This window comes from Lutjanus erythropterus, chromosome 14 (genome assembly GCF_056507025.1).
Source record: "Lutjanus erythropterus isolate fLutEry1 chromosome 14, fLutEry1.hap2, whole genome shotgun sequence".
In the NCBI taxonomy this organism is placed as follows: Eukaryota; Metazoa; Chordata; class Actinopteri; order Lutjaniformes; family Lutjanidae; genus Lutjanus; species Lutjanus erythropterus.
The window spans coordinates 34,442,034-34,456,217 of record NC_139330.1 but is presented as its reverse complement, the minus strand read 5'-3'; the positions used below and the strand labels follow the sequence as shown (position 1 = coordinate 34,456,217).

At 39.5% G+C, this 14,184-nt stretch overlaps 1 protein-coding gene across 1 annotated transcript; it reads left to right on the top strand.

The window, feature by feature from the left end:
- The first annotated feature begins 469 nt into the window (after nt 1–469).
- Nucleotides 470–11,627, top strand: degs1 (delta(4)-desaturase, sphingolipid 1). The gene is made up of 3 exons (XM_084735756.1): nt 470–730; nt 6,852–7,594; nt 10,149–11,627. The coding sequence occupies exons 1-3, from the start codon at nt 649–651 to the stop codon at nt 10,293–10,295; spliced, it is 972 nt and encodes a 323-aa protein (XP_084591882.1). The 5' UTR covers nt 470–648; the 3' UTR covers nt 10,296–11,627.
- Nucleotides 11,628–14,184: the final 2,557 nt, after the last annotated feature.

Sequence of the window (14,184 nt, the reverse complement as noted above, 5' to 3'; positions counted from 1 at the left end):
AGGGTAAATGTCTGTGTGAACAGTGACTAATGCTGCCAGCCTTTAGCCCCGATTCCCACTGACATTAAAATAATAATAACGCAATAATAAACTTTTTTATATTTTAGACCATAATGTAGTGTAGTAGTGCAAAAAAAATAAATAAAAATAATATAACTGAAAGGATTTTGTAAAAAAAAAAAAAAAAGAAAGAAAGAAAAGAAAAATGAGAAGAAAATACAACCCCAATTCTAAAAAAGTTGCAAAAACTTTTCAACCTAATCAAAGTCCAGTCACATTTAGAATAGCAGAGCCTCTCCAGTGACCCAGAATTGGTAAGGCCTGTGTTGACCCTACTGTTTCATATCAATATGGGTGCAATATGGCTGAACATATCTATGAATAAACGGATGTTGAGCTGAGGAGCAGCATGTTATGTAACCGTGTTGAACATGTTATGTAGCGTCAGGGCTGCCGGTAGGAGGAGCTGCAGCCAGGGGGCCGAGCCGACTGATGTTCGGGCAGGTCAGTCTGCCAGGAGCCGGGCTCAGTCAGCAGAAAGGAGAGGAGGAGTGCAAAACAGAGGAGAACCAGCAAAGTTCTCTTTTTAAACAACCTCGGGGTGTCTGGATACTTGTCGAAGAAGGTTTTCAAACAGAAATTTAAAAAATGGGGAACCGGGTCGCACGTGAAGACTACGAGTGGGTGTACACGGACCAGCCGCACGCCGACAGGAGAAAAGAGATCCTGGGTGAGTTAGCTTATCTGTTAGCAAGTTTTGGACAAACCTATAGTTAACTTAAAGACAACTTTGTGAACTCATATTGGTAGCAATTTCGAATTAGTTATCGTGTAATGGTGCGTGCATATTTGCAGCGTTACTGCCTCCATAATAACCTTAGATAGCTGACTCGTTATGCTAACATAACTAACTAACAGTTAAAGCTAACGGTTCTACATCCGCCCTTGTATTTGCTTCAAGTGCTAACTAGCTGCTGTAGCTAACAATTACAGGTTAGGATTCATGTTTATGAATGGTTTATTCCCTTTTAATGACTGCGTGACAGCCACCGCAATGGCTGTTAATGAACTCTGGATAATTAGTTAGCTTATATATGTAGAAGCTAGTTGCAGCTAGTTAGCTTAATTAACGTTAGCAAAGCAATGTTAGGGCAACAGTAGTTCTCTCGCCACTCCCTGAATGACACAACTCTGAGGAGAGCTTTTCTCAGTGAAGCCGCAGTAACGGTTCAGGCGCTGCCATACATGGCTAACGTTACACCATAACGGGAGACAGGCTAAGACAAGTCTGACTCTCATGCCGGGTGTTGAAAATGTCCCTCAGTTGGTGGTTTCTTGGCTTTTGAGAGATATTTTAAGTAGCCGCTGTTGAGGCAACTGAGAGCCGATGCACATTACAAGACGGTTATACAGGACATTTGAGACCTTGTTTGCTTGAAAAAGTACTGAAACCCAAGGTTCAAGAACTTTTTATTCACCAGCTGAATAGCTAGTGAAGGTTCAAAGTGTAGCAGCCACTCAGTTGATTAACATTGATTTGTTTTTTTGGCTGGTGAGTAAAGCAGATCTAACAGCCACTTGATATTTTACGAGAATTTGTCTGGTGCTAATTTTGGGCCCTGCTGCTGATGAATCGATTATCAAAATAGTAACCGATTATTCTAGTTAAATTTTCTGTTCATGATGATGTTATTAATAACGCTTATTTATTAAGAATATTTCAAAACACAGTTCCAAAGTGCTTTACAGTAAAAACACCATATTGAAAACACAGATGACAAACTAGAAGTCATAAAAACTAAACACAATATAAAACACAAGGAGAAGAAAACTACCAAGCCAATGAAAAGTTGATCTTTGAAAGTGATTCAGGAACAACCAGCTATGAGGCATCTGAGGATCTCGGGGGCAGGAAGGGACAAAGATCACTAAAGGTCTGCCAGATAACGCCGAGCTAGACCCTTTAAGGCTTTCACATCAGGATTAATAATCAATGATCTCTCAAAATGAATTCTAAGTGCAACAGATCACCAGTGATCTGTGAAGGCAGGACCAATTTGATGTGGTCACGTTTCTTAGTCCGAGTCAAAATCCTTTTGCTCAATCAATCGACTGATTATCTTCAGTATCATACTAATAATCAATTAATTGTTAAAGTAATTTTTCAAACAAAATTGCCAAGCATTTATGGTTCCAGGTTCTTTGTCTTACATCATAGTAAACTGAATATCTTTGGGTTTTTGACTACTCGTAGGATGAAACAGTACATTTGAAGATCTCCACTGGGTCAGTAGTAAATTGTGATGATGTGACCAAATGATTAATTGATTAATTAAGAAAATAATCAGGACATGGATAATAAAAGTATCATTGTAAGCTGGTATTGTTGTATGAACATTATCAAAGAAGAAATTATAAAAATTGGGTACTTGACAATTGAACTGAGATGCTGTCGATGTTTCTGAGGATCTATGACAGATGAGTCACCTCATTGAATTTAAGGGGCAGTCCGGTATGCAGTTCTCCTTTTATTGCTGCAAACAAAAGGCCTCCTTTGTGTCAAAGGGCCCTTTGTGGAAATCAGGTGGTCTGCCTAAGTCCCCTGGGACCAGGACTTAGTTTAGGATGATTGAAGTACATTTTCTGTACAGATTTTGTAACTGTAATTGCTTTTTGCTGTTAGCATAACAGACACTTAACTTAATAGGTCAACACAAAGTAGTGCCATTGTGTTGAGAGTGAGACCAGATCCATGGATAAAGGATAGTCATTGACAACAGAGCTGTCTCCTGGGCTGAATTATTCATGTTAGTACATATTGAATGCAGCTGTATCGGGAGACTCTCAGGGACTAACACATTACAGATTAGTAAGTTTGCTGTGAATGTGTTTCCACTGAAGTAGAGGACCAAGTGTCATTTATTCAATGACTTCCTTTAAGTTTATTTGGATCTGGGTATGAAACCTCCAAACATTTTTAATTATATCCATGCTGAAAGCTGGCATTAAATGTTTGGTCAGATTCTTAGTCTTGTTAACTTGGTCATATGTTTAGAATATTATCTTTGAATATTTGAATCTCAGATATTTGCTTATTTTACTCCTTGGTTAAATTATAATAAGGGTGTTTGTAGAGAACTTCATATGGTCAGGGACATGTTAGCCTTTTGGCATTGGTACTGCAACTCAGGTACCCTGTCAAGATATTGTACCAGCAACAGTATTCAAAAATGTCAAACATTACTCAGCTTTTTCTTTATTATTGAGGCATACTGGCAATATTTCTTAATGATCGACTTGATTAATTTGTGTCCTTGTTGTGTTGAACAAAATACCAAGGATCTGTAAAAAATAAATTAGAGGACGTGTTGTCTGCTAGGACTTGTCCTTCCTCTGTAACATCCTGGTTGTTAGGTGGGTAGTATGCACAGCCTACATGTAGCCTGGAGGCCTTCTTTGTTCTCTGCATTTCTTCAAAGCAGATGAAGTTTTAATGGCTGAGTGGCTAAAGCCTGGCGTGACGCAAGTTTTTATTTTGGATTAAGATTGTATTCAATATTCATCATTATGTTTTATTGTATTAATCATGACCTTTTTATTGTTAGTATTGATATGAGTACAGGTTTGAGCAGTTTTGCAGCTTTGTTTATTCTGTTGCATTTTTCAGGTTGCGTCCTTCTACCGTTCCACTATCTGTATGTTACTGTTGAAAGTCCCTGTCGCACCATGAAACAACCTGCACACTGAAAATGGCAAATGCGCTAGCCCTCACTTGGTTGGCAATAGTATTTAGAGGCTACAAACTCTTACCTTTTCTTTTACTTTGCCTTATCACCACTGTTGATGCAAAGACAACTGGTGATTGGTTTAAAGAAAAACAAACAAACCAGAGCTTTTTTTTCTACTCCAGCAGAATGGCAATGTGTTGAGACTTTTCTCCAGCACTAACACAGTGGTATGGAGATACATCTGCAGGACTAGTTTGGAGCAACAGACAGTCAGCACTTAAAACACCTCGCCTATAAACCTGAAGTTGCCTGGCAGTGGTCAGTAGATGTCAAATACAGCTCAGATCTTTTAGTTCTCTGTATGCAGCAGGATCAGTTCTGTGCAGACTGACTGGTGCAGTATGTGCAAGTATGTGGGAGGTCAGCCGTTCACTCCCAACTGAATTTGTGTCCTTTTCCACAGTGATATTGAACAAACACACCAGCTCCCAGCTTGGTTTGTGTCTGAGAAAACATTTCAACAGCAATGTCTTGCAGTTGGGAACAGATAAAACATAGCTGTTATCATTGGAGATGGTTGACAATAGTCTGGTGTTTGAAGAATCAAGTCTGACCCCATGACCTGAACCAATTTAAACCATTACATTTTTGCCTCCAGTGATGTGGACAACCAGACTGCCATGTTAAAATATTACAATCATAAAATATTACTTTCATTTTTTTTATCTGCAGCTGCAGTTCATGTTTGAGAAGAGTTAAATGGAATTAAAAAAGGCATGGACGTGAGGAGCAAGTGCTGATGGAGCTTTAGCTCCACCTGAAAGCAGATTTTAAAAAAAATCTACCGAGGGAGGGAGGGAGAGAGAGAGTGTGTGAATATGGACAAATGTGCTGACTTGATATAAAAACTTGTTATGATCGTGAAACATAATGTTACTGTACACTTCAGCAGTGTGTGATTTTTTTTTTTTTTTGCTCCAAGTCCATTTGTGTACTTATAAATATTTAATTACACCCCATCGATTAATCATAACTATGAAGATCTAGAGAGGGACAGCAGAGAGGAGGGAGGGAGGGGATCGTATGTGAAGTGCCGACTGATATAAAACTTTTTTGATGATAAATCCTGATGGTACTGAACAGTCTATTGACGCATGTCAGATGAAGCCTGCAGTGCATTTTGGCCTTAAGAGTTTTGTCCCCTTCTGCCTATGCCACAATGTAGGGACAAGGTACATGCCTGAATACTGGGCTAGTAATAATTAGCACTAGCTAATAGAAATCCGACCCTACTAGTCTGGTGAATTACTGCTCAAAGTCTTTTATTGTGACACCTGAACATGTGGGACAAGACTGGGAGCTGAATGACTTCAGCATGTCACCTGAAATCCCCTTACATGTTTACTGTTCTTCAGTCTGTTATCAGTGATTAAGATAACAAAGATTTGGTCCAAGTATTTACTGCATACTTACAGTCTATATCTCCACTGTGACCCTAGTTAAAGAAGTGAGAGTCGCAATATATCAACTGTCTGCAAGGTCTGTCAGGACATGTCAGACTGCATTTTCAAAACTTGATAAGAGCTGCACCTACCAACACACGGCCCAACATATCTGGGTATTTGAAGGCTCATTATATCTTCATTACAAATAAATTTTAAAATGACATTTTTACAATGATAGTATTTCATTTTTCTTGATGTCTCTTTAATTCTCTTTTTTATGACAGCACTGTCCATAAATATTGATTATATACAGGTTAATATTTGTTGGTTAGATAACTTACAATACATGAATTGATTTATAAGTTATACAACCAAAGAGCATTCAGTAAATTTATGATTTGTCATTTATTAGTTCACTATAGGAAAACATCTAAGATGGTCATAGAAGTATGAAGTACTATAGTAGAGCATTTGAGGAACACCTTGACCCAATACTAAAAATCAGTGTAAGTGTATCTTAAACACTAATAAACTATGCATTTGTCAGACAAAGGCACTAGTATTTTTAAGCACTGGCCACACAGGCCACCGAGCCCCTAAAGTACACTTAGTGGTCCAAATGTAAACTTATGTAAAAACAATACAGGAAAGGCAATTTAATACACCTTAATACAGTGTCCTTTAACTGTGACATTTGTGTTGTCCACTTTTCCTATAAATTCTAATGTGATGTTCCTTGAAGGCATTGTTTCTGATTCAATTTCCAGTTACTTAAGCTTGTGCTTCCATTCACTCCTATATTTTCATCACCATTTTGTTTTTCATAGTTTTGGGTTTATCTGTAAGGACCTTGTTAGCGGTTTCAGTAGGCTTTGTAAATGGTAGCCAGCTGGCAACAAGTTACTGTTTTTGAAAAGTGTTGAACTCAAAGATGCAAAAGAATCTGGATGTTTGTGGAACTGCAACATTATGTTGGTGAAGGCTCGCAGTATGGAGATAAAACTCGGTGGCCACAGGGGGCCATATATGGAACACTTGGTGGCCACAGAGTTAACTTTTTGTGACCACAGGCCATTGGTTCGTGGTTAATGTCAAACTCTGAGTAATTACAAGCTTCGCAGAGGAGTTTCCATTTGAAGCTTTTCACCTGGGCCTTCCTATTCATTAAGATTTTCTTTAGAAATGAAAGGAAGCACTCCAGAGCTTTGGTGCAAAGAGCTCTGCAGTCCTTAAGTGGTGAAATTCTGTAAAAATGCCTGGGAGTAAAACCTTGGACAATATTCAACTGAAGTACGTGAATAATACAATGTTATGTACAGTACATGTGTATAGTGACTTTGTGAGACAACATGCACTGTGGGTGAATTATTTTGCTTTCCTCCTTCTGTATTATCAGAGAATAGTTGAATAGCAAAATACACTTCTCAAGATGCCAATCAGTACTCTAGTTGACTCAGCTACAGTGAAATGCTTTTTGTGCAAAGTTTGCTCATTTTTTTATAGTTTATATAATTTTCTGAACATTGTATCAAAATCTTTCTTTTCACTTGTACACGTTTTGAATGGAAACAATAGCTAAATTCCTTCATTTTAAGTGTCTGTTATCCTGTGAAATGTGATGCTCTGATATGAAGTTTAGTTTTGAATGTTCACTGATTCTCTTGTTTTTGTCCTGCAGCCAAATACCCAGAAATCAAGTCTTTGATGGGTCCTGACCCGAGGCTGAAGTGGGTTGTGTGCACGATGGTGTTTGTACAGTTTTTAGCTTTCTACCTGGTCAAAGACTTGGACTGGAAGTGGGTTTTATTTTGGACTTATGCTTTTGGCAGCTGTATCAACCACTCAATGACCCTCGCTATTCATGAGGTGTCTCACAACACGGCCTTTGGAAACAACAAGGCCATGTGGAACCGCTACTTTGCCATATTTGCCAACCTTCCCATCGGCCTGCCGTACTCCGCCTCCTTCAAACGTTATCACCTGGACCATCATCGCTACCTGGGAGGAGACGGTGTAGATGTGGACATTCCCACTGAGTTTGAAGGCTGGTTCTTCTGCACACGCTTCCGCAAGTTCATCTGGATTATTCTGCAGCCACTGTTTTACGCCATCCGGCCCCTCTGCATCAACCCTAAACCCATCACTCGCCTGGAGATAACCAATGTCGTCTGCCAGCTCACCTTTGATGTCCTGCTCTACTGGCTGTGGGGGGCCAAGCCTGTGGTCTACATGCTGGCCGGCTCCATGCTGGGGATGGGTTTGCACCCCATCTCTGGTCACTTCATAGCTGAACATTACATGTTCCTCAAGGGCCATGAGACCTACTCCTACTACGGCTCCCTCAACCTGCTTACCTTCAATGTGGGCTACCACAATGAGCATCATGACTTCCCCAGCATCCCCGGACGCAGGCTGCCTATGGTTAGTACAACTGGCTGATTGTTACCCACAGGTTGGCACACTGTTCAGTCAGAGTGGAGTCAGCTGCATTTCCACGAGGGTAGAAAGGAAGAAATGATTTGGGTGGAGACAGATGTGTCAAGGCAGGCAGCTTAACTAAAGACTCTGACAAACACAGGTTGTGCAAACACTGTTACTGTTAAAGACTGGTGTTTCACAGAACCCTTATTTTATTTTTCCTTTGTATTTTGGATTAGTGCAGGAAATAAGCTCTGTAGCAAACAAAAGTATTTACTTAAATGTTTGGTAATCTTCAGAAACAAACAACAAACAACTTATAGCATAAATGCAATCACCAGAAGTAAAAAGCTAATGATTCCCAGTTCGATGCCACGGTAAAAAGTAAACGCAATAAGGATATTCAGTCATTTTTTTTCCTTGGCCACCTGAAATAAAAAAACTCCTCTGCGATTCTATAGACAAAAGAGATTTACTGAGCATGGCACAAATCACTGTCAGGGGCACAGGCTGTGATTTCTCCAAATAAATGCAAAAATATGCATTAAAATCACAGGAACTTTAGACATAGTAGTGGGAAGATCTACCCTATTATGTAACTACACAAATTGTTGCTGCCAGTGTGTGTGTGCCGCAGTCAATTGCGCTGTAAGTCAACCAAGTCTGAAAATAAAAAGTCAAAGCTGATTTTTGGTTTCACACTGTTCTCTAACCGTGGTCTCCTGGGTGAAAGTCTTGTGTTTGACCCATCCATCTACTGCCACCTCCTTTTGACACAGACTTTGTCACTCGTAATAGCGGAACTAGAGGGCTGGGTGTAAATAGCTGAAAAGTTGTACATTTTACCGGCACCTATATATTGCCTAATAAGAGAAGTAAAATAAAACTAATCTTCAGCAGTAAAGATAAGACAGGCTATAAAACACTGATTGTATACTGACTAATGAGCTGTAGATGCATCATCCAGTGTGTGTGAGGCACGATAGAAAAAAGCTGTACAAGGGTCACACTCAGATACACCAGTTCATTGAGTACACCCTCGAGACCAGACAACAGTGCAAGATTTTTCTTGGTGGGAGTTATTTGCAGTCTTACAGTGTGTGCATTTGGTAACACTTTATTTTAAAGGGAGAGAGCACCTTTTTTCCCTCTTGCCTGTAGAACTATTTATCCATGTAGATAGTCTTAGTGTGAATTGCAGAGTTTTGGAGATATCAGCTGTAGAGATGTCTGCCTTCTCTCCAACATAATGGAACTAGATGGCACTCAGCTTGTGGTGCTCAAAGCACCAAAAAATACACTTGAAAAACATAACAGCAGTGTTTGTACAGAACTCACATCCCGGTTACTCAAGATAATCCACAGACTTTGTTGTGAGCAGTTTCATGTGTTTTCTTTCTACCAAAATACACCCGCCAACCGATTCACCGTGCTGAAGGAAGTGTGCATCTACTCATGGACGAGGGGCTTGTGCTTGTGACGGCCCAGGATGTTAATGGTGTCCACCACTCAGATAGCTAGGTGATGCAGTTAGCGGGCGTTGTTCAGCAGAGAGAAAACTGTTCCTGCATGAAAAAAACTCACAAGGTATGTGGATTATCTTGAGTAACCAGGTCATGATTTCTGGAAAGAGACACAGCTGTTGAATTTTTTAGATATAGAATTACTATACAACACAGTCCAGCTACTACACAGGGTTTTGGAAAAGGGTCACATTAGCAGAATTACAAAATTAGTTTAGCTTTCTTTGTGACATATTTGATATCTACAGATCTTTAAAAAGTCTAAAATGCAATGATCTGAATTTTAGGACTTTAAATGTCTAAAAATGTAAAAATTGATCAAATTATAAAATGAGTGTTACTTTTATAAATTTGCATCAACTTAAGTCTTTGTTTTAAAATGTGTTTAAGGGAAGAGTTTGTATTGATCACACTGTACTGACTATAAAACAAAATCAACAAGGAAACAGTAACCACTAATGCAAACTGTGCAGCCCAGTCAGGATTTGTCAGATCACACCCAGCGAGTGTGTCACCATGTGGTTTGTGGGCCAACGGGGTGCCTCCTCTCATAAAACAAAATAATTACTTGTAGAAGTAACAAGTTAAAATACTTTCTTTCTAGTTACTTTCATCTAATATGGGTAAGAGAAAGTTCAGCAAGACCTGGCTTGAGGACAGGACATTTAGTGCTTGGTTGAGTGCAAGAACACACTTAATTAGGAACTTTAAGGTACTTTTATGCCAGTATAAACATGAAATAGCTCTTGCATTTATAAAAATGCTTTTAAAAGTGTTAAATGTAACTTGGTGAAATGTATCAAACCTGTATCAGCTCACATCAGTCACATGTCTGTCAACCACTTCACCAGCACCCAACCCTACTTCAGTGGAAACAAAAGTGAAAGTGTGTTTCACACATGACAGCATTCTGTGTAAAGTTGTGTGTGTAAACTGTGTGCTGTGTAAACTGTAAATGGCTCTGTGAAATTTAAACTCTTGTCTTGAGATATCATTCAGCAGTGTTTATTGTCCTGTTTGTCGTTGGTCTGCAGGTGAAGAAAATAGCAGCAGAGTATTACGACGACCTGCCTCAGTACACGTCGTGGGTGAAGGTCCTGTATGACTTCATCATGGACGACACACTGAGCCCATACTCCCGAGTCAAGAGGAAGCTGAAGGGAGACGTTAAACAGGAGTAACTTCACCGAGAGCTTCTCAGGAACAAAAGCTGCTGCATCCACCATGACAGCAGCCCAGCTCACTATCCTATAGACTTAACGGCTTCTGCATATTAATACACACTGCATGAGACATGAGGGTGGACATTGTGTTCATGGGTTTGGAAGTCTGCTTTTCCCCCCACAAAACACGCAGTTATTTGCTAACTAGGACTGCAAACACAAGCCCAGTGATGTTACATGTTTGGAGTTATTATAGGCAGTACCTGGACTGGTTGCACAAAGACTTTGGCTTAGATCAAAGAAACAGCTTCATTTGATATCTAGTTTGTTATGTGTTATGAATAAATTAAAATGATCAGATGCATTGCTATGAAATTTGATAGGGAGATTTGTGTCCCCCTCAGAATGAACTGTAATAACTTTTTAATTTAGAATTATATTTATCTAACACTGAAGGCGTCTGTATTGGCTTCAGACTCTTTCATGGCTGTCACATGATCTGCTGCCATTCTAGCCTCTGTGTTATTGTACACTGGATGTGTGAGTGCTCTTCACACGTCAGCTCTATTTTCAGCATCTCGGAGACATTCCAAGGCACAACCACAATGTGATGCTGTCATAACCGGTGGACAATTAGCTTCTCCTGTTCTTAGCATGCTAAAATGCTAAATTAAACATCCAGTGTGTAAGGTTTTATGGGATCTATGGCATGCCATATATAATCATATTCTGCCATATTCTGTTTTAATTAGTGCGTAATCACCTGAAAACCAGCAAAACAAACAGATTATCAGATCTAGAGAGGGCCTTAGTGAGTTTCTCAGCCACCATAGTTTCTCCTACATGCTTGGAGGGGGAGGGGGAGACGAGGTGCTCGCTGCTAGATGCCACTAAATCCTACACACTGTCAGATCACATAACCCAGGCAGCAGAGTTCACTCTTAACAAAGTTAAAAAATGAAGTTGATGATGAAATGCATCTGTTGATTCACTGTGAGAATCAGAGGTGAGCATCCCTCATGCTCACAAGGCTTTAATGTCTAAATTAAAGTAAATGAAATGTTAAAAAGCCGTCATGAATGCAGCCTGTGAGCCTCTGCCCTCATTAAAACCTGTGCCTTACTTTCTCTATAAACACGTATGACTGAAGCAATAGCAAAAAAGCTTTTCCAAGCTGTTACGTGCTACTATTATGCAGTGAGAGATGTGAAGGAAAAGAGATTTTAGTATCCAGCACCTTACATTGAACCACATCTCTGCAGCTTAAATGAGCTCAAATCTTGTTTTAACTGTTTTAATCTATATTCAGCTAGTACTGGCCAAACTGTAGACCAACCTAAGATGTCTTTCTGCAACCAGCCCCAGAAATTAGTCATCAACATGTCTACACAGACAACTGAGAATAAGCTACTCCTGTATGATGATTGAGTCAGAGGTGTTGGCGTTCCACTTCATAGTCTGCCAGAGATAAATTGTATACACTGAATTAACACATAATGACATAATCCTCCACAATTGGGGGTCACAAAAAAGCAGCTTTGCTCCCAAGTGTTTGTGTGTGTGTGTGTGTGTGTGTGTATGTGTAGAAATGGACCAAAGTTGAACTCTTGAGTGAACCCACTCATTAAGATCCCTCCGTATGAATTGTCGCAACATATCGCTGTGTGATTCGGCCTGTTTGATATCACATGTATGGCGTTTCTGGGCTTTATCACATGAGTCGGTTGCTTCATATGTCACATGTACAAGTTAACCTTTCCTGGCCTGTCACCGTTTTTTTTTATTTCCAGCTGCTCTGCTTTTTAATCAGCAGCATTTTATTGTACCTCGACATCATGCTTCCATTCAAACTGTGAGCAGAGGAAAACTCAGTTTGAGGTTGCGTTGGATGTGAGATGAAAGTATTTTACTCATCAGTGCCTCAGAGCTTTGTTCCATGTTAGTTATCTCAATTGAAATTTGATGAATTTATTCACTTTGATGAAAAGTTGTAGCTACAGTGGAGCTCATGCTCTGTTTTATGTTATGATTTAGCAATATGGAAGCAAATTAAATACAGTTGCTATTGAACTGATTGATGAAACTTTTTATATTTAATAGTTAACTTGGTCTACTTTAAAGTAACTAAAAAAATAAATAAGTAAACCATTAAAAAGACAGTATTTCCCATTTAGAATTTTATTGCTGATGTTGTAGTGAAAGCTTTGATACAGCATGTAGACCAGGGGGCTCAACTCCAAATTACGTGGGGGCCACTGGCCATGTTGTTCTCTCTGAGTTCCAAATAAACTTACTGTTTTCAAAAAAATCAGTATAGTAATGTGTGGTGCAACCAGGCCCCAGACGAACAGAAGGAAATGGGTGAGTGGATGGAATCTATGGTCATGTTCTAAGAGTTTGTCTACAGTAGTTGTAAATTCTGTTTTCAGTTGGATCCTCGACATTTATGAACTGAGGCCACACTCAGTGATCACTCAGAAAAATAAAAAAAAATGTTGCTTCTGCAAAACAAATAGACTTCTCATTTCATTTGCATGAGTTCAATAACAGCTCTTCAATTTCCACACTTCTTTATCACAACACAATATATCACTCTTTCCTGTTTGGAGCGTTAGAGTCAACCCTGCATTGGCCACAGTTGAGCTGTCTGTTCAACACTGTCAGATATATGTTGTTTTGAAAACTTTACAGTTTATTAGTGTCTATAATAACTCTAATGCTAAAAAATGCTGTAAATTAGTTTTCAACAGAATATTTCCCACATATGCAGAAGTGTTTGAAAGAACAGTTTCCATTTAGTTTTACTGTATGTTATGCAAAGATGATTTGTCACACTCTTTTGTGCTGCAGCTGTCCTCATGCTTATACAGCACAGGATAGAGCTTAATCAGACAGTCTGACAGCCAACAACCCTGCAGTCAGTGTGTTACATGACCAAGGTCCAGGTTACTGTGCATCCTGCTTCACTGCTCTGGTTCACACATACGTGAAGCGTAGTAATCATTAATGTTAGTAGTTACACATGTACCTTTTCTGCAGTGAGAAGTTAAACTGTCAAAATGCAATAAAGGCTTGTAGGTTCCAGAAACTGGACTATTCAGACACTGTCATGCAACAAGGACATGTTAGTCAAAAGTAAAATGTTTCTTTCTTTGTCAAATTAAAAAGTTGAAATCAGATTCAGCCTGGTACTGTAGCTGGACACAGTAAACTGAGCTAACCAGTGGATCTGCTTTGAGAAAATGCCAACACAACTCAAGTTGATGCCTCTACAACTGACTAACATACTGTAGTAAAGAGCAGTGTTTCTCAACCCTGGTCCTCAAGGCTCACTGTCCTGCATGTTTTAGATGTTTCCCTGCTCCAACACACCTGATTCACATGATCAGGTTGTTATCAGGCTTCTGCAGAGGCTTGATGATGAGGAGCCAAACCAGGTAAGAAGACTACCTCAGTGTTGTTGGGTGGAGGGCAGACTGGATGCCACAGTGACTCATTATCATCTCTTGAGGTGCAAAGTGGTGTCAGGGCTAGTTAGTTAGCATGCTAACTTTAGCAGATATCTCTGCAACACAGTACATAGACATCCTTGAGGTAACATCAGAACTGTTCTTTGTACACATTCTCTTGATAATTTTGGTTAATTTGTGAATGTTTAAAATTAAAATTCTTACATATTGTTTCTTTAAATGTGTGTAAGTAACAAACTTTGACTGGGGGGTTGGTTACATGGTCACAAGTGTGTGATCAAGCAGCACTGACATGCAGTGTGTGTGTGTACACAGCAGCTATCAGCAACATGTGTACAGTCACACCGTGGTGACTGGAGCTCAGGGTGGAGTCAGAGAGAACCTGATAACAGAACAGGAGCTGATCTGTATGTTTGATAAGAACATGACGGACCATG